Raw genomic sequence first — 25574 nt, forward strand, 5'->3', positions numbered from 1 at the left:
TACCCACATGGCGCAGCAGACCTCTCCTGTCTTGCCTGCTGCTCCAGGAGTGTATTTCAATCTGCCTGTTCTGTTCCCCACTCTGTCTCTTGTGAGTCCTCTCACCCCCTGCATCTCTGGGCAATACCCCAGCTCAGTGCTAGTAAAGAGATTAGGCCATTGTAAGAGCTGTTTTTACGTCATTTGTTTGTATACATAAGTAAATCTTTAAAAAAAAAAAAAAACTCACCTTGCTGCTATGGGATTGCCATATCAAGAAGCCTAGGTTAATCTCTCTAAAGTTGAAAGATAGCAAGAAGAGAAAGGCCCTGACAGCATGTGAGTGAAACTATTGTTGCTGAATGGTTGGGATCTTGTGTGCAAGTGATTGAGGAATAATCATGCTCAGGTTTATTGCAAGAGAGACTCCTGAAAGCAGGAGGTCCAAGTGAGGAGCCCGTTACTATTGGGGGTAGATTTAATTTCATAATCTCTCATGGAAACTTTCACCAATCTGGTGCTTTTCCACTACCCACTTTTGCCTCATTGTCCCACCTTGCCACCCAGAAGTGTGAAGCTACCACAGGGTACTGTGTGTACCTCTGCATGCCTCTTGTGGTTGCCAGCCTCTGCCTGCTAGGTCAGCAGCTAGTAGCCTTTGCCTGTCAGCCTCAAGCACCCAGCCTCAGTCTGCTAGCTTACAACCAGCCCTTGCCAGCCAGCTTGTAGCCAGTTCTTGCAGGCCAGCTCCCTAGCCAGCTAGCTCTCTACTGCTTCACTATCATGGATCATTCAGTCATTCTAGCCACCAACTAGCTGCAACCACAAGACTAAACCCAGGTGAGACCTGAATAACCATGCTGGGCTTAACCCAAACAGCATTGTAACAAAACAAATGGTTGTTGTTTTAAACAAATATATTTTAAAGCAGTTCATTATATAGCAATAGATAACTGGTATAGTATAATATCATTGCTTAATTAGTGTCACATGGTGTTTTTTTCCCCATTTTTTTATTGTTAGAATTTCTGAATCTGTAGATAAAATAAATTTGGGATAGACGGCATATAATTTGTTCTATTTTTTTCTCTTTAATCTGATGACCTCTGTCTTTTAATTGGTATATCTAGATCATTCACATTTAATGTGATTATTGATTTAGGCAGATTAAAATTTACCATCTTTGTGACTACTTTTTATACATTGTGATTATTCTTTCTGTTTTCCCCTCTCTTTTCTTTTTGATATGATTCCATTTTACTTCCTCTCATGATGCATCATTTAGATTAAAAAAAAACATTGCTTGCCTTAAGGCTTACACTATATTTAAAAATAACATAAGTTCGCCTACAAATAACACTATATTGATTCACTTTATAAGTATACTTCAAATTGTTCTCTTCCATTCCCTGTGACATTGCTGTCAATCATTTCACTTACCCATTTGGTAGTCACCCAGGACAGATCATCCAGACAGAAAACCACTAAAGAAACAGAAGATCTGAATAACACTATAGCCCAAGTGGACTAACAAACATATACAGAACACTCCATCTAACAGTTCTAGAATGCATATTCTTCTCAGGCACACACAGAACATTCCATAGGACAGAGCATATGTTGGGCCAGAAAGCAAACTTTAATCAATTTAAGAAAATTTTCTGACCATATGAGTATGAAACTAAAAATCAATGCCAAAAAGAATACTGGGAAATTAAAAAGTGTCTTAAAGACAAAATTGAAACAACCACCAAAACTTAAGGAAAACTGCAAACCTTTTTAGATTCATCTCCATACAAAAGCCTACTTTCCCATAGGAATGGTGAACAGTACTGAAAATATATACCAGTTGAGAGAAGGGAACTCCATACCAGCCGACTCCAGGCTTCCAACCAAGAGGAGAAAACTCCACAGTTAACAGGGGTTTTTCTTGAATCCTGGGAGAAAACTGTTGGCATTCCTGGAGAGGAAGTGTCCCCCCATGATCACCCCCATGGCTATGGTCTCTAGGAATTTCTCTTCCCATTAGTCCACACTTAATCTCCAGCAATTCATAAAAATTATTAGTCAAGTGCTCCAATTAGTTTACTGTAACCAGAAACGTTTGCTCCAGGTAAGTAAGTATCAGGGACTGTCTCTGGATTTGCATGTCTTTTCAGATTTTAGGGTGGTTATTTTCCCTTTGACAACAGTTCTCTAATCAACTCAATAAAAGTTATGGGTTCTGTTTGTCTAGTTTCTCTTCTTGTAGGGAGGCAACTTCTAAATTCTTTAAACATCAGAGCAGCACATAGATTATCGTGACTAAGAACCTCAACTACTGAGAACACAGGAAGTAGGAGGATTAACTATCTCCTTAAACCTGGGTTTGAACTTGTCACTGAAATGAAGTCAGGGTTTAATACAATCTATAGTGTGCACAGTATTGGGAGGTATTTTGGCAAGTGTTTTTTTTGTTTGTTTTTGTTTTTCTTGAGAAATGAATGATTTGTGTGGTAAAGTAGGCCTTGAAAAGAATAGGCTAATAGGAGCATTGTTGGAGAAAAGCAGAATAGCTGGATTGGGTTGGAGTAACCCTTAAGAATCAGTGGGAGCTAAAGCTGGAAATGTTAGGTTGTATATTTGGACTGAGAGATGTTTATCACATTCTGTGGTGAGCAGGGAATCACTTTAAGATTTGGAAAGGTTAACAGCAAACACGTGAACAATTAATAATCTAGCAACAGTATTGGGTGAACTGTTAATGACACTGAGCACGTAGTATCAAGCTCAGGATTTGGTTTCTGACTAGATGGAAAGGAAAAATTGAGGAGGGCTGTGATATCTCATTATTAAAATCTGAAATACAAGAGGAAAAGTCCAGGAATCTGGCATACAATGTGAAGAGTTTGAAATACAAGCGGAACACACAGCAGACATTAGATTTCAAAGGCATCTGTATGTATAATGGAGCTGGCACCTTGAACATATATTTGATCTCTGAAGAAGAACAAGAACTAGAGTTAGAACCTTTGGAAATGTGTAAATTTAAGGTGATAGGAGAAAATAAAGCCAGGGAGGCAAAAAAAAAAAAAAAAAAAAAAAGCCAGAAAGACAGGAGTAAATCCAGAACAAGATGAAAGAAAATTAAGACAAAAGATGGTCCTTTTTCTTTTCCAACTTCTGTTAGGCCGACAGGGCTGACTGAACTGTACAAATCCAAGCTGTCCTGCTAGAGGAGAACCACTTCCACTCCAGCTTGGCCCGAAGGCTTCTTGCGAGTTTTTACATGAATTCTTTCAGCAGTGGAAGTAGATGTAAATGTTCCACAGGAAATGGTTAGTGTTTATCTGGAAAAGTGTCCACATTTATGAGCTAAAGCCCTATACTTGGACTCAAACCAGGTAGCACAGTGATTTGTGGTGGCTGTAAAATTGCTCTAGCCAAATTTAGTACATAAATGACCATGATCTCAGAGGTAACTGAAAACTTTTTACTCCCAATCAATATATCACCCTCATAACATAGGAATTTCTTCAGATCTCTGTATTCGTATAATATAATGTAATTACACACACAAAAAGAACAATGAGATGACTTATGCTTGTTATTTAATAGCTTGTTTTTTTCACGCTAATAGCATGGCCAGTGTTTGAAGGAAACCAAGAAAGTCTGATAAGTTTTCTACAGGAACAAGGCAGTTTTCATCAAGTTTGTGAAATGTACTTTTATTAGTTAATAGAAGGGTATGTCCTATCAGACACATTGTCCCGAAATAAATAAAATCTCAACATCATTGAAAGCACACAGACACAGTTTTACAAGGTACAATACAAAGTTAATTTGGATGATATTCTTATTTTCCATTTGCTAAAAATCTGAGAATGACTGTAATCAATCTCTAAATAATTACCTTGCAGAAGTAGAGCACAATCATTTCATAGGAAGTGTGGAGTGACACTTTTGAGAGACTTTGCATTAAAAGATATCAAGATCTATCACAAATCAAATCACACTCTATAACGTTACAACATGGAATTGAACTTAATCAAAAACAAAAGTAAAGCAGCTGACACAGGCTGTATACTTTCTTTCCCAAAATTGGACTAATTTCTATTTTTGGCATGAATTATTAACCTTTTCCATCAGCAGGAAAATGTGCTCTGCAAACTCTCGGAGGGCACCACGGCCACCATTAGATTTGCAAATATAACCAACAGCCTTCTGGGCAGTGGAACAGGCATCAGCGGGGACACCACTGAGGCCCACTTTCTTCAAACACTCCTCATCAGACACTTCATTGCCTATTAAGCAAGAGAAGCACAGGTTGAGTATATACAGAGACAAAGAATATTGTTTCGAAATAAGGCAATAGCAACCAGTCAGTAATACTAGTAACTTTAATCAGGCCTAAGGCACTGCATATAAGAGTACCCAAGGCTAGGTGGAACAAAGTTACATTATAGTATTAAAAAGTATAACTGAGATCTAGGGTATTCCCCTAAGGAATTCAAAATAAACTCTGAAGGCCTTGGAGAATGGGGTATACTTTGTACTTGCATATTACAATCACTAGAAATTCTATATATAGATTATGAACTTAGGCTAAGGAAAATTCCAACCGTTTGAAGAACTCCAAGTTCACATGGAATAATTATCAATGTTTTAGATCTTTCATCAAAATTTTCTCTATTCTCCAGACCCTAGTTTTCTAGAGGAGAGGGAGAGGGATTCCCAGTTATTGTATTTTACCCTGAAAACTCTTTAGAACCTGTAGATGAACATTTTTTTAAAAGTGACATAGTATCACCAAACTAACAAAATTAACAATAGTTCTTTATTACCTACTAGTAACCTAATGCATGTTCATGTACCTTGAATTGTCTCAAAGTTGTTCTTTTACAGTTGATCTATTTGAACCAGAAGCCAAACAAGGTCCATATATTGCATTTTGTTAACATACATCTTAAGTACTTTTAAATCTGTAATACATTTGCTTTGTATACCACTTATTTGTTGAAAAATCACCACCACACTGACAAAACAAGAAATCCTTTCTCTCCCTGCCTTGCTCTTCTTCCCCTGTCCATTGTTTTTTTGATAGCATGAATTTCATAAGCTCCCAGTACCACAGGTTTAGTTCACCACTCAGAGTATAATTATTTCCATATCATTGATGAAATACTAATACTAAAATGCTGGTTAAATGGTTCCCACAAAAAAAAAAGTTTAAATTTCTTCTACATTTATTACTTCAATTTTTTCTTTCATTTATTAAATGCAATGAAATTTGTTATTTTCCTCAAAGATGATTAAAATTAAAGTTGATGTTTCTATACAATCCACCCTTCAAACTAAGTTTTATTTACTAAATTTTACTTATGAAAGTGGTGATATTTTTAAGGAATATATTTTATACTGTTTATGACCCATACAAAATACTTCTCTGATTTTAAAAATAAAAATTAGAAGTCTATTTTCTACTTTGATTTTTAACCACTGCTTTTTAGTTTTCTTTTTCTGTTATAGAAGTAATGCATATTTTTGGTAGACAGCCAAAAGAGTTAACTCTCACTATTTATGATCCTAATTATCACTATTTATGGAGGAGATAGCATTTATTTTAGAATTTTATCATATATATGGCAGACATGATTATTACCATATGCACACATTACTGTAAACATTTTCTATTGTTTTTTGCTTTTCTTTCAAATGCCTTATAAAGTTTATTTGTATTTATTTGATAAACAGGAAAACAAAGACATGGACAAAGTTTGCTAAGGTGACACAGATAATAAGTACAACGGGGATTTATTATGATCCATGAAAATATATTTTCTTCTTAGAAAAACTGGATCATTTTCTATCAAAGATTCTGTAGTACTTTTCTCCATTTAAGCTTCACATATGATTCAAAGGCTATACCTCGAGTCCCTGGATCATATGCTGCCCAATTATTCCTGTGCTGCTGCTTCTGAGATCCATGTTTCCCTGCATTTATATCATATTGGTCTACAGATATTTATGTATTTTAATAACTTGTCTTATTAACAGTGTGCATGTTGACAGCATCAGACAATATGCTCTGTAAGCAATTAAGTCCCAGCAACCAGGTCCAAGCAGCACAGAGTAGACACCTGATAAATATGCTTAACGCTAAAGAGAGAAACGCGTGACATAGGACCATGTACATTTACTTAATAAAGACAGACCAACAAAATCATGTATATATACAAATATATATCAAAAAACATACAGTGCTTTTTGGGACAAAAAGCATGGATCTTGAGGAGATATGCTAAGTGAAGAAAGTCAGATAGTGAAAGACTAATACCAGATGGTTTCACTCATTTGTGGAATATAAATAACCAAAGAAAACAAAGTGGCAGAATACAACAAAAATAACCTAAACTCTGTGAAAAATGTAATGGTTGCCAGAGAGAAGGTGAGAGGGGAGGTAATGTGAAGGGTATGGGTAGACATGGAGCTTGGTGGAGGGTAAGAGCCACATGTGCCCATGTTGATGTGTGAAGTTGTACTCCTGAAATTATATAGCTAGATAAATGATTGGCAAATTAATGAAATTTGATTTAAAAATATAGATTATAGCATTGTTTTAAATGGTTGCACAGTATTCCATTTTATGGATATGCTATTTTTGTAGGCTATCTAGGTGTGTTCTTTTTTCTCCATTAGTGGCACAGTGGTTCGATTTCTTTCTTGGAGTTGGAATTTGAGGGTCAAAATGATGTGTATTTTATTTTATTTTTTTTTTAAGGTACTTTTTTTTTTAAAGATTTCTTTATTTATTTTATACAAGCACTGGGTACAGTCAGAAGCGCGGGAGGGTGAGAGAATTCACCAGAGCCAGAGCGGGGAGCAGAGCAGGCAGAAGGACCGAAGTACACTGCTGAGGGGAGCAGTGGGTGGCAGGAAAGGTCTGCACGCCATGTGGGACCCTCCTCCGGTGGCCGGGGAGCAGCCGGGGATCGAACCAGTGCTGCAGAGGCTGCGGGCAGCTTCGCAACCCAGCGCTCAACCGCTGCGCCACCGGGGAGGCCCAAAATGATGTGTATTTTAATAATGGAAAAAAATATTTCAAAAGTAAACTTCTAATACATTAGCAATCTGCTATTGTTACATTATCTCATTAATCCCTATAATAGACCTATGCTATCGGTATGCTTGAAATTGGTATAACAGATCTATAACATCCAGTTTACAGGTGAGGAAACCAAGGCTTATCTTAGCAAAGCTGGTTAGTCAATGGTGGGGTCTGAGTCTTTGACAGATACAGTAGTCATTCTATTGGATTACTCTTGACATATGCTATGGAACTCACTTCCAGAAGACCTTCCCAATTTAATAGTTTGTCAGCAGTTCCTATTGCCCTACTCTCATGTCAATCTTGGAAATAGTCTTTCTTATTTCTCTATTTCTTACTCCCCCACCAAAAAAATCCTTGCCTATTTCATTATGTCTGAACAAAAAGATACCAACCAAGATAAGCCACTTCTTTCCAGCACAGGCCCATTTCTTTTCTCCATTCATCTACAATTGCTAGCTTGTCTGGTACGTTGACTTCCATTTTGCAGTCCAGTTTTAAGGACGAAAGTGTCTGCTTTGAACAGGCCCGTTCTGAGATTAACCTCACCTTAAAAAAAAAAAAAAAGCAAAATGAGAAAGTAAAGGAAATAGAAATCTTTCATAATAAAATACCTTGTAAATAATTTGACCTTCTATAAGACCAATTAAGTAAAATCAATTAACTGTCATTTTATATTGATTATGCTTAAAACATTTCATCTTTAATAGCCTCATGAAGGTGAAAGACACTTTTCTACAGTGGAAAGGAATCCATCCAGAGGTAAAAAATGTAACATATAATGTAACTAATAAAAGATTCCCCAGTAATTCAGTTTATCCAGAGGAAAGTATCACTGTCTTGTACTGCTTAGGAACACTTATTTATTTCTAGAGATTTATTTAAAAAATCTAAATGGTTTTTGAAAATAAACTTGAATATATTGATTTTGAATAAAAATTTTGATTTAAAGAATGAAGTATATTTTAAAAGTCCACAAGATATTTGCTTTTTTCCTAAATGCTGACACTCATTTTTATGAAATCTTTCTTTTTGCAAGATCCTATGGGAAATTTTAAGAATAATGGCTATACTTATTAAACAAGCAAGAAATATTTCAAAAAGATAAAAATATTTCCTAATTTTACTCACTTAAAGGAAAATGGGAGGGTTAAATTTCAGCTGTTTTAACAGATATATTAAAAACATAAATCTCTATTTACCTCACATATTCTTTAACCCTGAGTCATAATCTGAAAACAAAAACAAAAACAAAAACACTGCTATATTCAGGGGTACATACCTCAACACCACTTTTCTTTAATAAACTTATCCCAATAGCATCTTTTACATCATAAGATATTATTTCTTTTTGGTCTCCTGAGACATAAATGTGGCCATTGGTGAGGCATCCATCAATACTGCAAACCAGAAGTTTTATCTCCTTAAACTTCTCTTTGCCAAAATAGCCATATCTAAAAGGAATCAAAACAGACCTCTGAGTAAAAGTGCAGTACTAATCTCACTCTCTCATCTGGCTAACATCAGTAAACCTAATAACCATTCCCACTCAATTAAATACCACCCTTCCACTTTATATATATATATATATATATACACACACACACATGTTAACTCATGGTGCACGAGCTGTAAGTTGTGTGGTCTAACCAGACTCTCTTTCTTGAGTTACTGAATAAGCCATCTACAGCTGTATTTTTTATACATATGTCTTCCTCTCACATGCAAACTAATTACAAAGAGAAAATGTTTGAAGCATCAGAAATCAGTGTCTGTAAGTATTGGGTTGTCGGAAAAGTCATGACTTGTTTTTTGTTTTCAATGTAAAAATGCATAACGACTTTTCTGACAACCCAATATAACAACATGTATTGACTAAAATGTGCTAGGGTCTAGTAAAAGGCTACACAAGTCTTACTTTTCTCTGTGTGGAGGACCCACAAACTACTAAAAATAGAGCTATTGTATTACCCAGCAATTCCATTCCTAAGAATCTACCAAAGGACACAAAAACATTAATTCAAAAGGGAATATGCACCCCTGTTTATTGAAGCACTATTTACAGTAGCTAAGACATGGAAACAATCTAATTGCCCAAAACAGATGACTGGATCAAGAAGATATGGTATATACACACAATGGACTATTATTCAGCGATCAAAATAAACTCATGCCATTTGCAGCAACATGGATGGAGCTGGAAGGGATTATGTTCAGTGATATAAGTGAGAGGAAAAAGACAAATATCAGGTGGTTTCACTTATAGGAGGAATATAGAGAAACTAAACAAGAAAAAAAAGATAAAACAAACTATAAATCGGAGACATTCAGCAGGGAAGGAGGAGGGAGAGGGATCAAAACAGGGAAAAGAAGAACACAACAGACTATGGTGATGGTTTGTGGGTGACTTGGTGGTGGGGATTTTATGGGATTACACCTGAGACAACTCAAACATACAAATATGAATAATGATGTAGGAAAATATATACATGTAAATATATTGAAAAAAACGCCACAAGTCTTGCTTCTACCTTAATACTCTCTGTTCTGCAATAGGCCAGTCAATGTCCACATCTATATCCACACTGTGCTCAGCTCGCATTTCATAGTATGCCATTTTTCCACCCTAGAGATAGTACAATTGCATTAATTCACATATTTCAAAAGGTTTATCATGATACAGAACAATGAATTAATTTCTAACCTACTGAGAAAAATGGATAGCCCAGTAAAATCAGTAACATACAACAAATGATTTGTTAAACAGGGAAAAGCTTTTTGTTTGCCATTTAGTCAAACCACATAAAATATCCTTAATATTTTCAAAATCTGTCAATCCAGTGCGAATTTTTCTTTAAGTAGATTTCTATTTTAAGATTGAAAAATGGGGCCTCCCTGGTGGTGCAAGGGGTTAAGCACAGCATACCTCTCCTGACTTGCCCACTGCTCCCCTCAGCAGTGTTTTCAGTCAATCTGCCTGTTCTCCTCCTCACTCTGTCTCTGGTGAATCCTCTCAGTCGCCACACATCTGGCCTGTACCCCAGTTCTTGTATGCATGAATAAATAAATCTTTAAAAAAAAGGTTGAAATACATCCTCCAGGATTCTCACCACAAGTAATTTTCTGGAACCCCCCTAACTGTTCCCTGTTTTCTGGCAGTCTCTCCCCCATCATTATCCAAAAGCTGTAAAGATTTTTGGAATTTCTGTTCCAATTTGCAACTAAGAAGCAAGATAGGGACATAATGTCTCAGATCCCTCAGCTACAGGTGGAAGAGAAGAGAAATTGTCTGGCTCACATGTGGGCAATGGTGTGGTCTATGTGATCATCTTGGGGACTGGGGGCAAGAGAGGCTGTTCTGTGATTGTGATCATTTGAATGTCAAGATCAACTACTGGATACTTTCCTTTTTCAGACTTATCGTGTCTCCATAAGTCTTGTTATGATGAGAAACGTCACCTTTTCTCCAAACTTGAGAACAGGGTCAGTTCTAGTCCCCTTTAGCAAAGATCTTGGGGAGGGTGGTGCCTATATGTGTCAAACCTAACTTTCCTGAATATTCAAACTTAATCAAGCAGCTGGTCTACTCTATATACTGAGTAGAGGCTGGATAAAAAATGCTTTTCCTTCAGACTCTGATTGCTTTAGAATTTTGAACACACAAGAGCAGAATTTTGGGCCTTTTTTAATGCTGTATTTTAGCAATGTAAGGACCCGAATCCAAATTTTGATGGTACTGTCTATTTCCCTTTTAAGTTTTGTGGCAAGTGCTTCATTTTCATTTTTGCCATTTCCTCCTCTGTAAAGCTGGGCTAGGGACAGCTACTTTGTTGTGTCACTGTTGTGACATTTTAGGTAACCTATACAGACTATCTTGGATAGTCTTTGGCATATAGCCAGTGCTGAATAAATAACAGCTCTAACTCAAATGACCAAATAGTACATGATGTAACAGCCACGTCGCCTCTAAAAATGAGAGAGACCTCAAATTTCTTAATTTAAATGAGAACCATGAAATTCAGGACAGATAAAATGATATAGTCAACATTACCTGGCTAGAGATAGAGAAGCATAATCTTGGTTTCCTAATTCCCAAGTTGGTGCTGTTTCACCTCTACTGTACTGTTTTTTGGTCTCTTTTTAAAGCAGTAGAAATTATTCAACTGTACAACCACAACCTGACAGTAACACAACCATGGGTTAAAAACAGTTTTGAATGGAACAATATGAATACCAGGACACAGTAGAACAGTTAATACTTGATTCATTTCTTGTCTTAATGTGACAATTGTAGATTGTCTTGCAAATTTACTGAATGAATTCCAACTATCAGTCTGGGGTGAGCTGCAGGATAAATGCCACAGATAAGCCTTGTCAGTTACTGCCTTTCCTCCTCTAGGGGTTGATCTTGCCCTCCATGAACTCTGCCAGCCCGACTCCTCTCTAGAACTCAGAGTATACACACAAAAGGGTTTAGAAGGTTTTTGCAAAATGAAGGCACAAACCTGTAAGTAACCCATCTCTATCAAATGTCTTTTAGCAAAATAAAATGAGCCATTTTCATATAATTCTCCATCCCAGTCTTGTCGACGAGGTCGTTTAGCTGGATTCAAATTCAGAGGCTCAGTCACTTCACGAACTAAAAGCAAAAAGCTATAGTAAGTCCCTTTTGCTTTGAATACTGAAAGTATTCATTTAGTAATTGTTAAAAAGCAAATAAAAGTTAACTCAGAATATTTTATATCTCTAGATAAATAATTAAAAGGGATTTCTTAAAGGAATAAAATCCCTAATAATTTTAATGACATCTTTACTGTTAATAATAGTAGTAATAACAGAAAAAGTATTTTTTAAGGAATTCTGAGTAATTAAGCTTTTTAAATATTTACAGGAATATAATAGTTTAGGAGGATATCAGTGCAACCTTAAAGTAGCTTCAGAGGAACTAAACATGTCATAAACTACTCGTGTTCAACATTTGAGTCCTTTAATCTAGTTCTCACTGTTTGTGTCTATGGAAATACAATGTATGTTTGATTTATCTAATGTTGCTGAGAAATTACCTTCATGGGATTATAGAAAACTGTAGATTTTCCCATTAAATTATTGAAATTTTTATAGTGATAGCAATGTTTATATTATGTATTATACGCCTGCTGTATGTGTATACACACACGACGCATATCAATAATAAACTGTTTATTATTCTTGTTATGAAGGCTCGGCAGCACTGAAATGAATGATTTTAACATGATATAACAATGAACCCCTCAATATTAATATATAAGGATTCCCTTGCCTTTTCACTATTTTTCCTCCAAATTTGTGTTTGTGGATGTGTATGGGTTTGCATGCAAGCATGCCTGCACATGCTCAATAGCTGTGATTTTTCAGTAGCTTTCTTCCCTTCCGCCATCAATACTGTGTAAAAAGTCTTTTAGGAATGATCTCTGCTTACTATGCTAATTAAATGTTCCCTAACTGCTCAACTCCATTGCAGTGTTTGAAGTGTTTAGGAAAAACAGTCTGCAGGTTTACATAGAATGTATCATAGTTTTACACTCATTGGAAACACAATGAGTATGACTCTGTTCTCCTGGAGTGTGCAATCTAGTTTAGAGAAAGGCAAAGAACAAACTAGATAATTTAAGTGGTACTTTGAAGAAAAGGAAAGAGGGAAAAGTGCTTCCTAGGTGAATGATGACTAATGACTGCTTTCTTTCTGGGAATATTTGCTGAGTCCAAGAAGGAGATGAGAGAAAGGTCAGCCTTCACATAAGAAGAGAGACTCTGCTGAGTGAAGGAGAAACCAAAAGTATTTTTAATGGTCCTATGGACAGGAGTCATGGACTGTCATCTGCAGAAGCGCAAACACGGAGTGAGCTCTTCCTATGCAGTCATCCCCTCTGCTGAAATTCTGCTGAGTGCACTGTGGCACAAGAAGCTGGCTGGGAATAGGCTGGAAGACAGAGAGGCCTGAGTCTGGTTTTGTGGTCGCTGGATCTCAAAGTCCTGTTAGTAGAGGGGTATCAACAATTTCTGACAAGACACCTACACAGAGGTGAAAAGTTAAATTTTAACCCAGCTCAGTTCTGAATTGGACCAGAGTGATTCCTTATCCTATCTGCCTGCTACAAGAAAGGGTATGCTCTCTCTATAGAGAAAGTTCTATTCTCCAGCTCCAGGCCAGGCAGATGATAAAATAGAAAGCATATGAAGAAGCTGACCAATAGAGAAAAAACAGTCACAGAAACAACTACTGAGTCCCCAGATACTGGAACTTGCCATCAAGGATTTAAACAAAACTATTGTAAATATGTAAGAGAAACTGGAAAAAAGATGGAAAAAAAATAGACTGATAAGATGGAGAATTTCAACAGGGTAGAAACTCTAAACAAAAATCTAAATTTTATTCTAGAGTGGAAAAATACAGTGAAATAATTCACTGGAGAGGATTTACAGTGCCCAGGCTGTAAATAAATAATGATCAATAAATTCAAATATAAGTCAATAGAAATTACTCAAAATGAAATACAAAGAGAAAAATAGACAAACAATACAGAACAGAATGTGAACAACATAGAGACACCATAAAATTGTTTAAAATCCAATTAAATTGGTGCAATGACTAAGAAAGGAGAAAGAGGGGAGAAAAAATACAGTAGAAGAAATAGTTGAAGAGACTTTTTGAAAAATGGTGATAAGTATCAACCTAAATAGGAGAAAAGTTTAGAGAATTCAAAACAGGATAAACACAACCACAGCAATACAAATCAGAGTTAAATCTGTGGAAAACTAAAGACAGAATTTCCTGAGAGAAAAAGACATATTCAGAGCAACAACTGCCTATCAATGAAGGACAGATAATGGAGTGGCCTGTTGAAAATGTATCTTCAAAGGAATTACATCTTAAAAATGTAATCTTAGGCTGAACAAGAAAAAAAGGCCAACCCAAACGTAATATGCACATCAGTGAAAATATCCTTTACAAATAAAGGCAAACTAAAAACATTTTCATATAGGTGAAATTGGGGAGAGTGTTAGGAACAGACACAGAAACACAGGTAAATAGTGAGGAATGAAGAACTGCAAAGAGTAAATATGCAGATGAAAATAAGTAACTTGTTTAAAATTTTGAAAAAATACTATTTATAATTAATATCCCAAAATGTCTTGTGGGTTTGTAATATGTAGAAAGAGATATATAACACAATTGTACAAAAGATAGGGAATCGATAGAACTTTACTATTGCAAGATTATTAATTATTTGTAATGTTGTAAAATGCTAATTCAAGGCAGACTATAACAAGTTAAGGGTGCATGTATAATCTCTAGCAGTCCTGTGCAGCAGAAATATGAGTGCCACATGTAACTCAAAAATTTTCTAGACGCTACAGTGGTTAAAAAAAAAAATAGTAAAAAGAAACAAGTGAAATTAATTTTAATAATACATTTTTATTTAGCCCAGTGTACCTAAAAGATTTTAACATATAGTAAATACAAAATTGAGATATTGTACATAATTCATACTAAGTATTAAAAATTCGGTACTGTATACTAGCCACATTTTAAGTATTTACAGGGCTAGTGGTTACTATATTGAACAGCATAATTCTAACATAATGAGTGATAAAAGAATACGAAGTTACACAAAATAAGACAGCATAATGATTTTTAAAGTATTGATTAATGCACTAGCAGTAGTGATTTTATAAACAAGGAACATAAAAATAAAATCATAAGAAATACCACTCAACTTTAGAATTATTACTAGGGGCATTCTGTTTCATAGTGGTTCTAAGAGAATATAGCCTATGAAAAGACAAAGGCACTGTCCCTAACATTCAATCTTGATATTAAAAGATATTTATTCAAACATTCCTAATTTTCTTAAAAAACACTTATGGATCTTTCATTTATGAATCTGTCATCTGTTTTATCTAGATAATTTCCTGAGCCTCTCTAACTTTAATCACAAAGCATATGAAGCTCAATGTTCAGTTTAATACTGGGCTTCTCTGATTGGTCATCTTATATCTTACTTCCAAGGTTGGTGGATAATTTAAAATTTTATACTTATAGTTTAACACAGAACCTAGCAAAAAGAAGATAATAAATGTTTATTAAATGAAATCATTAAATAAATGCATTCATTAATATATTTTATTGGTTTTGATAACATTCACCTCTTCAGGTTAAAAAAATCATTATTTTTAATAGTTTCTATCCACTTAATTGCTCTTCCTTTATACCTTCATCAGTTTCACTGTATTTTCCTTCTCTTTTTTTATTCTCCCCTCCTCTCCCTGCCCCTTCTATCTCTTTTAAGTCACACATAAGTTAGAAATAGTTAGGCCAGCTTTTCTATATTCAGCAAATGTCTGGGCACTCAGAGAAATCATAATGCCTGTCCTGAAGTGAATTACATTTACCCGTTTGTTGGTGATTCTATTCTTGATGACATATTTGGCTAGTTTATCTGTCAAGAAATCAGGCTCCTAGTACTCTTACATAATGTAAAAGAGTTACTTATTTTGGAAAGTAATTCCACAATTCATTCTTGAGATTCTCAAGAACTTTTTGGTGGAAGATTTCTATTCCCATGATTCTACTATATGATTTATATGGCATTTATATGGAATCAAACAAAGTTAGAACAAACATGAAAATGTTTGACAGAAAACAAAAATGACATTTCTGCCTCAAAAGTCATATAGCGTTACTTTGTAAAAAGTGCAGCAAAGGATCAATGTGGTCTCACTGTATTGCCTCATAATCACAAGATTTAGACCTGATTATAAATGTTATTACCATGTTCTCTTTTACTGCCCTTAGTCCTAAAGAGTATTTACATATGAAAAACTGATTCCCTGCAAAATGAACTAAAATAAAGACTGATATCGGATTACCTCCTTTCTGAATTTCACTCCACCGAAACTGATGGCGTCTCACAACGGAGAAAACAGAATCATATCCTTCTTCTCGAATCATTTCTGCAACTTTCTGAAGGTCAGTAGGATGTAAACATGGAGAAGTAGCTTGAATATTTCCTACAATGTCAACCTCTTAAAAAGAACAAATGAAAAGGACATCAAAACAAAGTTCTTTGCAAGCAAGTGGTACAAAAACTTGCATTCACATGTTAAAACAAAGTCTTGTGAGATGATAACCAAACTGGAAATTTCAAATAAATTATTAAACCCATACCATTGTGATAATTAAGAAATTCTATGATGGCATCTAGTGAGGTAGAGCTGTCTTTTGAAACTTCAGAGCTTCGTCGATGAACTTGTGCACCAAATTGTTTGGCCACATTTTCAATTTCATCATGGTCTGTTGAAACCCACACACTGTACAGATATTAAAAAATAGATAAAAAGCCAAATCACTAAAAGAAATCATTAAATTTTTATAAAAGGCTCTACAAGCCAAAAATACCACTTACATTATTTAGAAGTTTCTGTACCACAAAAATGTTACAGAACCAAGGTAATGTAAAAAATTTTAAGAATTCTGAAGTATTTTGTATGTATATTTTCTAATGTCTGAACCAAAAATGTAATCCTTAATATTCTTATATTTATATATCATTTTTATTTGCACAAATATTTATGTAGCTCTAGATACTTTGATGCACTTGAAAAAATATTTGGGTTTTTTTTTAAAGATTTATTTATTTATTTATACAAGCACTGGGTACAGCCAGAAGCACGGGAGGGTGAGAGAATTCACCAGAGCCAGAGCGGGGAACAGAACAGGCAGACTGACGAACACACTGCTGAGGGGAGCAGTGGGCACGAAAGGAGAAGTCTGCGTGCCATGTGGGACCCTCTCTAGTGGCCGGGGATTGAACCGGCGCTGCAGAGGCTACGGGCAGCTTCGCAGCCCAGGGCTCAACCGCTGCGCCACCAGGGGAGGCCCATATTTGGTATTTTTAATACTAATGGTATATATTAAGCAAAATAGTAGCACTAGAAGTTCATAATCTAAAGAAGTCAATAATAAAGAAGATCCTGCTATTTATATTTTATTTTACTTTATATTTTTTTATATCATTTTTCATTTTTGCACAATGTATGCATTTTCACCTTGGTTATATTCCCCATACAATTCCCACCCTCCTTATTTTGACCCTAATCCCGCCTCCTTTTCCCCTCCTTACCCCCGTAGTGTCTCTGGTTTATAGTTGCTTGTTGCTTGTTGATTTTGATTTTTACTTTATTATAGTCTTTTTCCTGGTCCCTTATTTAGGTTTTCTAAATTCCTGCTACAAGTGAGACCATCCAGTATTTTTCTTTTTCTTTCTGGCTTATTTAGCTAAGCATGATCCCTTCCAGCTCCATCCATGTTGCTGCAAATTACATGAGTTTATTTTTTTGATTGCTAAGTAATATTCCATTGTGTATAGGTACCACATCTTCTTCATCCAATCATCTATTTTTGGGTATTTGGGTTGTTTCTATAGCTTAGCTATTGTAAATAGTGCAGCTATAAACATAGGCGTGCAGATGCCCTTTTGAATTAATGTTTCTGTGTCCTCTGGGTAAATACCTAGGAGTGGAATTGCTGGATCTTATGGAAGCTCCATCTTTAGCAGGTTGAGGAATCTCCACACAGCTCTCCATAGTGGTTGGACCAGTTTGCAGTCCCACCAGCAGTGCAGGAGAGTTCCTTTTTCTCCTGCACATCCTCACCAACATTTGTAGTAGCTAGTTTTTTTAATATGTGCCATTCTCACTGGTGTAAGATGGTAGTTCATTGTAGTTTTGATTTGCATTTCCCTGATTACAAGTGATGTTGAACATTTTTTCATATGCCTGTTGGCCATTGCATTTCCTCTTTGGAGAAGTTTCTTTTTAGCTCTTCTGCCCATTTTTTGACTGGAGAAGATTCGGCTTTTTATTCCTTATCTATTTCCAAAATATTGCATAAAGTATTTTAATAAACTTGGTAAGGACAGCTTGCCAAACCCTAAAGTGAAAAAATTTCTAATTTAATGTGACTAAAAACTAAATGCCCAAGTCTAGACTCAAGATAATCAGATAATTCAGCTTTTTTTTCCCGAACAATGGATATATAAATATTTGAACACAGAATCAACTGGGTTACACCCATTGTTAACAATTACAGACATGGAGAACATGATTTAATTGGCTCAGAAGAGTATGCTTTAACAGCTCTATTAACTGTAGCTTCCACTCCACCCTAGTTGTTTCTACTGAATTTAAGTTTCCTAGACAACTGGACAGTCACATAGAAAAGGATGAAAGTAGACTATCATTCCATACACAAAAATTAACCCAAAAGGTATTAAAAAAAAAAAATACCGGGTGAAACTATAAAATAAATAGAAGAAAACAGGCAAAACACTCCAGGACACAGACTTCAGTGATGTCTTAAGGGATTTGACACAACAAAAAAGGGAAACAAAAGCAAAAATAAAACAAATTAGATTATATCAAACTAAAAAGCTTCTGCAGGGAGAAAGAAGTGATCAGTAAAATGAAGAGACATACTACTGAATGGGAGAAAATACCTAACAATGGGGTTAATATCTAAATCTGCAAAAAACTCATACAACTCAACAAAAAGAAAACAACCCAATCAAAAAAATGGACTGAGAAGCTAAATAGACACTTTTCCAAAGAAGACAGATGGCCCATGAAAAAATGCTCATCATCACTTTAACATAAAGGAAATGCAAATCAACCCCACAATGGGATACTACCTTACATCTTGAGAATGGCCCCTATCAAAAAGACCAGAGACAAGGGTTGCTAAAGATGTGGAGAAAAAGCAACCCTTACACACCGTTGGTGGGACTGTAGACTGGTCCAGTTCCTATGGAAAACAATATGGAGGTTTCTCAAAATATTACTAATAGATCTACCATATGACCCAGCAATTCCACTCCTAAGATTCTACCTGAAGTATGAAAAATCGCTAATTTGAAGTTCTCCTGTGTTCACTGCAGCACTATTTATAATATTCAAGTTATGGAAACAAGCTGAATTGTTAAGGTATGGTGTGTATACACACACACACACACACACACAGTGGAATACTACTCAGCTATAAAAGAGATGAAATCTTGCCATTTGCCACAACATGGATGTAAGTGAAGGCGATTATGCTAAGTGAAATAAGTCAGAAAGAAAAAGTCAAATTACTGGAACAGTCAAAGGAACAGTCAAAACTAAACCAAAACAAACTTTAGAAATCTGACTGTAGAACTGAGGTTCCCAGAGGGAGGACATAGGAGCTCTGGTTTGATCCATCTGGAAGTCTGAAATAATTTTGTAACAGATCTTTCATTAGAGAAATATCACAAAGGTATCAATGTGAAATACCAAAAAAAAAAAAAAAAATCTAGTGAATTTTTAAAATAGGGGTGTCAAGATGATTACATAGTAAAAAGTGAATAGTAAAAGCAAAATGAATGGGTCTTTTGACATCTAACTGAAGCCATTTACCTTACTCTCCTTATCTTTACACAAAAATAAGTAATTAAACTATAAGACCAAGTACTGGTCCCAAGAATGGACAAGGAAGTGGCAAAGGGATGGGAAAATCAGGTAAAATGGGTAAACTATGTGGTGAAGGATAGAATTGAACTTTTGTGGTGAATTTAATGTACAATATACACATGTTGATTTATAATGAGGCATACCTACAACTTCTCTAACAATCCAATTTTATTTTAATATAAAATTTTAAAAATAATAGATATTTTGGAAGTGATTTCTCTGCTTTCTTTCCTTTTATTATTCATCATGAAATGTTGACTGAATGCCTGTTTGTTTCAGACATGCCACTGAACACTGGAGATATATTTTCCATTTTTTTGAGAAATTCAGCCTATCCCATAGATGGTTCTTACAGAAGGGCAACCCAGCACTGTAATCCTCCTTAAGCCATCAGGGAGAGAGGTAAGGAATCAGTAACTAACTTCTCTATAATGCTTTCCTTTTACAAATTATTTTTTATAGCACCTGCTACATACATAACAGGTACTCATTATATATTCATTGAATGAAAGAAACAGTAATATTTAAAAGCATTGATAAGTTCTGAAGGAAGGGGATCAAATCTTGGTTCCCCCATATGGTAAAGAGAAACCATCTCCTTAACCCTCAATTTTTAGTAAAATGGAGATGCTAATAATAATTACCTCATGTGGTTGTCCGGAGAATTAAATATAAAAACAATGCAGAATAAACATTTAATCAGTTATTCACAAAAACAGGAATGGTAATGAAGAAACATCACTTAATCCTCATATTGAATTTGTTGGATCATCAAAGGTCCGAATCTCTAATATGCATGATGTATGGCAATGGCACTGTGGGTGGGAAAACAACACCCCACAAGTACACTAAAATACAATGATCATCATCTATTAAAGGAACTAAGTAAGGAAATGATTTTTCTCTGGCTTTGGGGCTTTAGGTAAAGGAAGGGAAAGATAAAGAAGGAGCAAGTGAGCAAACAGGTCTATAAAATTTTAAATCAAGTACAGAGCAAATGTCAAAGTCTAATGTCATTGACTTTAACCTCTAGTGAAGTCATACTACATCTAAAGGACAAAAGGGAATATTTCATAGTGCATGCCTGGGAGAGCTGTAATTGCCATTTTAATGGTAATAACACAGTACAGCACCTTCATAAATCATAAATTCACACCCCAGAAATGCAACTAAAACTTATGTTTATTCTTTTAAAAAAGTATTTATTTATGCATACAAGTACTGGGGTGCAGGCCAGAGGTTTGGAGGGTGAGAGGATTTACCAGACAGAGTGGGGAACAGAACAGGCAGATTGACTGAAATACACTGCTGAGGGGAGCAGTGGGCAAGACAGGAGAGGTCTGCTGTGCCATGTGGGTACCTCCCTGGCTGGGGATTGAACTCATGCTGCAGTGGCTGTGAAAAGCTTCATAGGTTGTGTCTTAGCCCTCTGCACCACCAGGGAGACCCATTATGTTTATTCTTTATGTTACATGACATTTAAGTCAGTGCACTCTGATGTTTACTTACATAGCAGTGAACCTCTGTTGAAAATCAAGTTCTTACAAACTCACAAACTCACTTCTAGCCATAACTTGTTGACTAGTCAGAAGTCTGGGAGGATGTGAGCAACACTGTCAAGCATAAATAAAGTTGGGCATTAATTAAGAGTAAACCGGACAGGTTAGATCGGTTAACTAATGCAGTATGCCAGAGTCCAGCATGAACTTAACTTACTTAACAGGTACCCCAAGATAAAAAGCTAGGTATACTAAGAGGAAGGCATTTGAGAAGAGTTAAAGAGGGCTAGTCCACGTGGCCAGGTCATCTGCCTTTATTGACTGGTGCTTATGCAAGAGGAAGAACAAATTTCCATCATTCTGATGGGAGGCAAGGTGCAAGCTGAAGCAAGGGTTCCATGGAACGTAACCTCTTATCCATCAATAGGGTCTGGGAAAGAGACTGTATTATCTCCAGAATATTTTCAATTTAAGGAAATGACTCTCAAGTCCTTGAAAAAACAGTTTTGGGTAGCAGAGAAGGGATTTACAGTTACAGCTTTCTAAAGTAAATGTTCTAAAAGAGGTTCAGAGGCTGGCAGTCTACCAGAACGAAAGTAAATTCTTCTGGCATCATGAAGCAAGCTTTCCCCAGCAGGCTTTCAGGGGTGTGGGGATCATATGTGTATAACCACCTTGCTTTTACAAAGAAAGAGTTTATCTAGAAGAATCAAGAAACAGAATATTCTGGTAAAACAGTGCACCATTCCTGTACTTTATTTTCCCGAAAAATATTACCACCAGATACAGTATAATTTGTTTGGATATTGCCTGTGTCTTCCCATTATAATGCGCATCCATAATACTAAGGGCTGACCCTACTGCTATTTCTATAACCTCCAGTAAAGGATACAGAACAGTGCCTGTCACATAGTAGGTAGTCAGTAAGTATTTCCTGGATGAATGGAGTGTTTTTTGCCCTTAAATCTGACTGTAGCTCAAACAGACTTATCTTTTTTGTTAAGACAGTTTGAAAAGGGTTTCCCCACAGATGCAATACAAGAGTTACTGGTAAAGGAGTTTTTGTCCTCAGTCTACTGTGAATGTGATTTTGATCTCTAGTTTATTTCACAAAAATGGGATTTTACCATATCACTGTTTCCTGAATGCACTTTCTCTCAGTCCTTTCCTCTGTCCCACTGTGTATGTACCTTTGTAAGGTTAAAAGTGTCAAAATGTCTGGGAGCTTCAAAAGGACATGAACAGTGTCACATTCATCTTGGTATTCCCTAGGATGTGTATTGCAGAAATAAGGGCTCAGTAAATGTTTACTGAATTGAATCATAATCCCCAAGTCTTTCCCTATCTCTCATTAGCACATTTCCTGTTATATCAGTGTTATGTTCCGGGGACCAGTTTCTGTTTCACTCACTCCACCAGGACTTCCTTTAAATTACTATTAAGAAAATTTGTAAATGTAGACTTTTTGGTATCTCCTTTTTTACCCAAATTGGTAAAATGTAAATCATTTACATATACATTTAATATGGGTAATTAATATCCATCAAAGACAGCCACCTCTTAAAAACCAAAACCCAAAAATCAAAAGGTTAAAATAATTTACTTTCCACAGTAACACATTCAAGCATAACTGGCTTTAAGTTACTATGTGTAAATTCATTTTTGGCACAGAATTCTGTCTCCCTTTTATGAATGACATCAGCTTGTAACTCCTGACCAATATGGCATATGGCAGTGCCTCTAAATGCTGTACAATTAAAACTCTCCTTAGGGTAGGGAGCTTCCAAAGGTACAATAAAACCATTTACAAACATATTATAAACAGCCATCTGTACCGGCTCCCGCGGTCTCTCACCTATGGACAACTGTAGGGAGCTTTCTACATTATGCTGACTCATAGGCAGCTAGCTTAGAGTATTTTTCTAAGGTCAGGAAGCTGAAAATGAAATTCGAAAGCCTTGACACCCCATTCCATTCATAAACCTGATGCCTTCCTAATGGGTGAGCACCAAGTGGTGATCGCAGGCTGATCTGCAGGGGAACCCCAATGGCTTCTGTCTAAAGGTGTTCCCAATTTATCGCAGAGGTTTCACCAGGGGTGGCCTCCTCGTTTACCCCCGGGTCAACCCGCCCGGCGGGGTCGGTTGAGAAGAGGAAAAACTCCCCCTTGACGGATGGCATTCTCAAGGGCGGGGACAGGAACTGTCCCAGGTCAAGGCTACCAGCAACTGAGGAACAAGGAAGAAGCCGGAGCCCTTCCTCCCCGGGCTCTCGGCCGGGGCCCAGACACCCAGATCCTGCACACACACCCCCACCCGGGGGAGCGACGTCCAGGAGCCGCGGCCCCTCCAGGCCCGGCTCCCCCCGACCCCGGCCCAGGCCGCGCCGCCCACTCTCGCACATGCGCACCTCTGGAAGACCCCCGAGTCCAGGGCTGCACGCAGGACCCAGCCAATGAGCGGGACCCCCGCCAGGTGCTTAATGTTCTTCAGGGGGATGCCCTTGCTGCCGCCCCGGGCCAGGATCAGAGCCGCCAGGTGCGGGGGCTTCTCCACCCCTCGGCCCTGGCCGCCGCGGGAGTTGCGCTGCAGCTTCGGGGGCCGGCCCCGCGACGGCCGCCCCCGCGGGTTGGAGACGGAGGTGGCGGCCCCCTTCTCCACCGAGTCCATCTTCCTCCCACGCCTTCTCCCCAGCTTCTCCACATCCGGGAGCTCGTCTCTCACCAGCTCTGCTGGGCGCCGCCCGATCACCCCGACCGGGCGCGCGCGGGTGGCTGTTCCCGGCCCCGCCCCCTACGCGCCCGCCCCCTACGCGCCCCGCCCCCTATTCGCCCTGCCCCGCGCGGGGCGGGCCGGGAGTTGTAGTTCGCCGCTGCCAAGCTGGGTGCCACCGGCGGGCGACCTGAGCTGAGCTGGGGGAGTCCCAGCTGTTTCTGGAGCGCGGATATTGTCCAGAGAACGCCCCACTTAAAAGCTGTGCTGGGTTTTCACTGCTTAATGCCTCCTAATGCAAATCAATTATATGTTTTCAAATTTATGCGTTTTCATTTTTTAAAAGATTTATTTATGCATGCAAGAGCTAGGGTGCAGGCCAGAGGTGTGGAGGGGTGAGAAGATTCACCAGAGACAAGAGTGGGGAACAGAACAGGCAGAAGGACCGAAATACACTGCTGAGGGGAGCAGCAGTCGAGACAGGAGGAGAGCACTGCTGTGCCATGTGCATCCCCTCCCGGGCCGGGGATCGAACTCATGCTGCAGTGACTGTGGGTAGCTTCATAGTGCTGCATCTTTATCCCTTGCACCACCAGGGAGGCTCCTTGCCCTCCCTTTTGAAGACAGAATAGCCTTTCATGTTGCTGGTCATCAGAGGGACAGTGAAACTTCCCCTCTCTGAGTAGGAGGTAGCTGATGGCCCAAACCTTCCCAGGACTGTTTCTGGGGGAAGATGCTGCCCTGGCAGTTTGGAGAGGGTAAACAGAGACCAGTGCTGCCCCTCTAGATGGGAGCCTCCTCAAGAACCATCCTGGCGCTGGGGCCTAGTGGGCAGCATGTCCAAACACTGCTCTTCCAGAGAGACCTTTGCACTAACTGTGCTTTCGAGACGTAACCACACGGGGAGGACATCTACTGCTCCTTACACACCCAAGCCTCCTTCCTTCTCCATGCCCTGACAACCATGGAAGTCATCAGACGGAGTGGTTGCTAATTTCCCCAGTGATCTCTACAATCTCATAAACCCTAATAGGCTGCTGTACCTGAGTAATTATCTCCCAGGCCATGTTGTCCTCCACTCTGGGGGTGGAGCCAGTGACACCTCTGTTGCTTAACAAAAGCCACTGCAGGAATTTGTCCAAATACCAGGGCACTTGGGCTACACCAGGAACTGTTCCTTTCTTGTGATATTCTCATTCAGAACAAAGTGTGGGGCACGGTATGTGTTCAGTAAACTTGAGTGAACTCCATCTCCTTTCAATTTTTGTTTCTGTCCACACACACATTTTTATATAGGTTGAATCTTAGCAACATAAAGCATTTTGTCATTTTCATATTGTTACAGTATAATTTTGGCTGCACCCAACAACTGACTGAGAAAGATAGGGGTGGAGAGGCAGCAGGGGTTGGGGTGGAGTGTAGTGAAAATGGAACGTTATTCATCCAGTCCAGTGTATTGCCCCATGGATAACATGATAAATATTTTTCTTTAACAAAATTAGAGAATCCTCATTTAATATATTGTCTTCAGTGTAATCAGCAACATAGTTACAGTTAAGCAAGATGAATAAACTCTAACATCGTACCTGTGCTTAACAATACGTGGCATGCTTCAGCATTTGCTGAGACACTACATCTCCTGCTGTGTTCTCATCACAATCAAATAAAACTGAAAAAGAGAGAGAGAATGGCTGTGCCAGGGAGAGGAAATGTTAGCTTTCTTTGTCTTTAGATTACATTGGAGAAATAAAAATAAACCACTTGGAAAGC

The 25574-nt window shown here is 37.6% G+C and overlaps 1 protein-coding gene across 1 annotated transcript; it reads right to left on the bottom strand.

Moving 5' to 3' along the window:
* Window positions 1-4071: 4071 nt before the first annotated feature.
* On the bottom strand, window positions 4072-23776 carry CMAS (cytidine monophosphate N-acetylneuraminic acid synthetase; the record flags this gene model as incomplete). The annotated part of the gene is made up of 8 exons (XM_084254674.1): window positions 23503-23776; window positions 16275-16417; window positions 15977-16132; window positions 11572-11705; window positions 9598-9692; window positions 8349-8520; window positions 7462-7615; window positions 4072-4262 (listed from the first exon to the last, which is right to left on the bottom strand). Exons 1-8 carry the CDS (start codon window positions 23760-23762, stop codon window positions 4072-4074), a joined length of 1305 nt encoding a protein of 434 aa, XP_084110800.1. The 5' UTR covers window positions 23763-23776.
* Between the last annotated feature and the right edge of the window lie 1798 nt (window positions 23777-25574).

The sequence above is a fragment of the Talpa europaea genome, assembly GCF_964194135.1.
Source record: "Talpa europaea genome assembly, chromosome: 15".
In the NCBI taxonomy this organism is placed as follows: domain Eukaryota; kingdom Metazoa; phylum Chordata; class Mammalia; order Eulipotyphla; family Talpidae; genus Talpa; species Talpa europaea.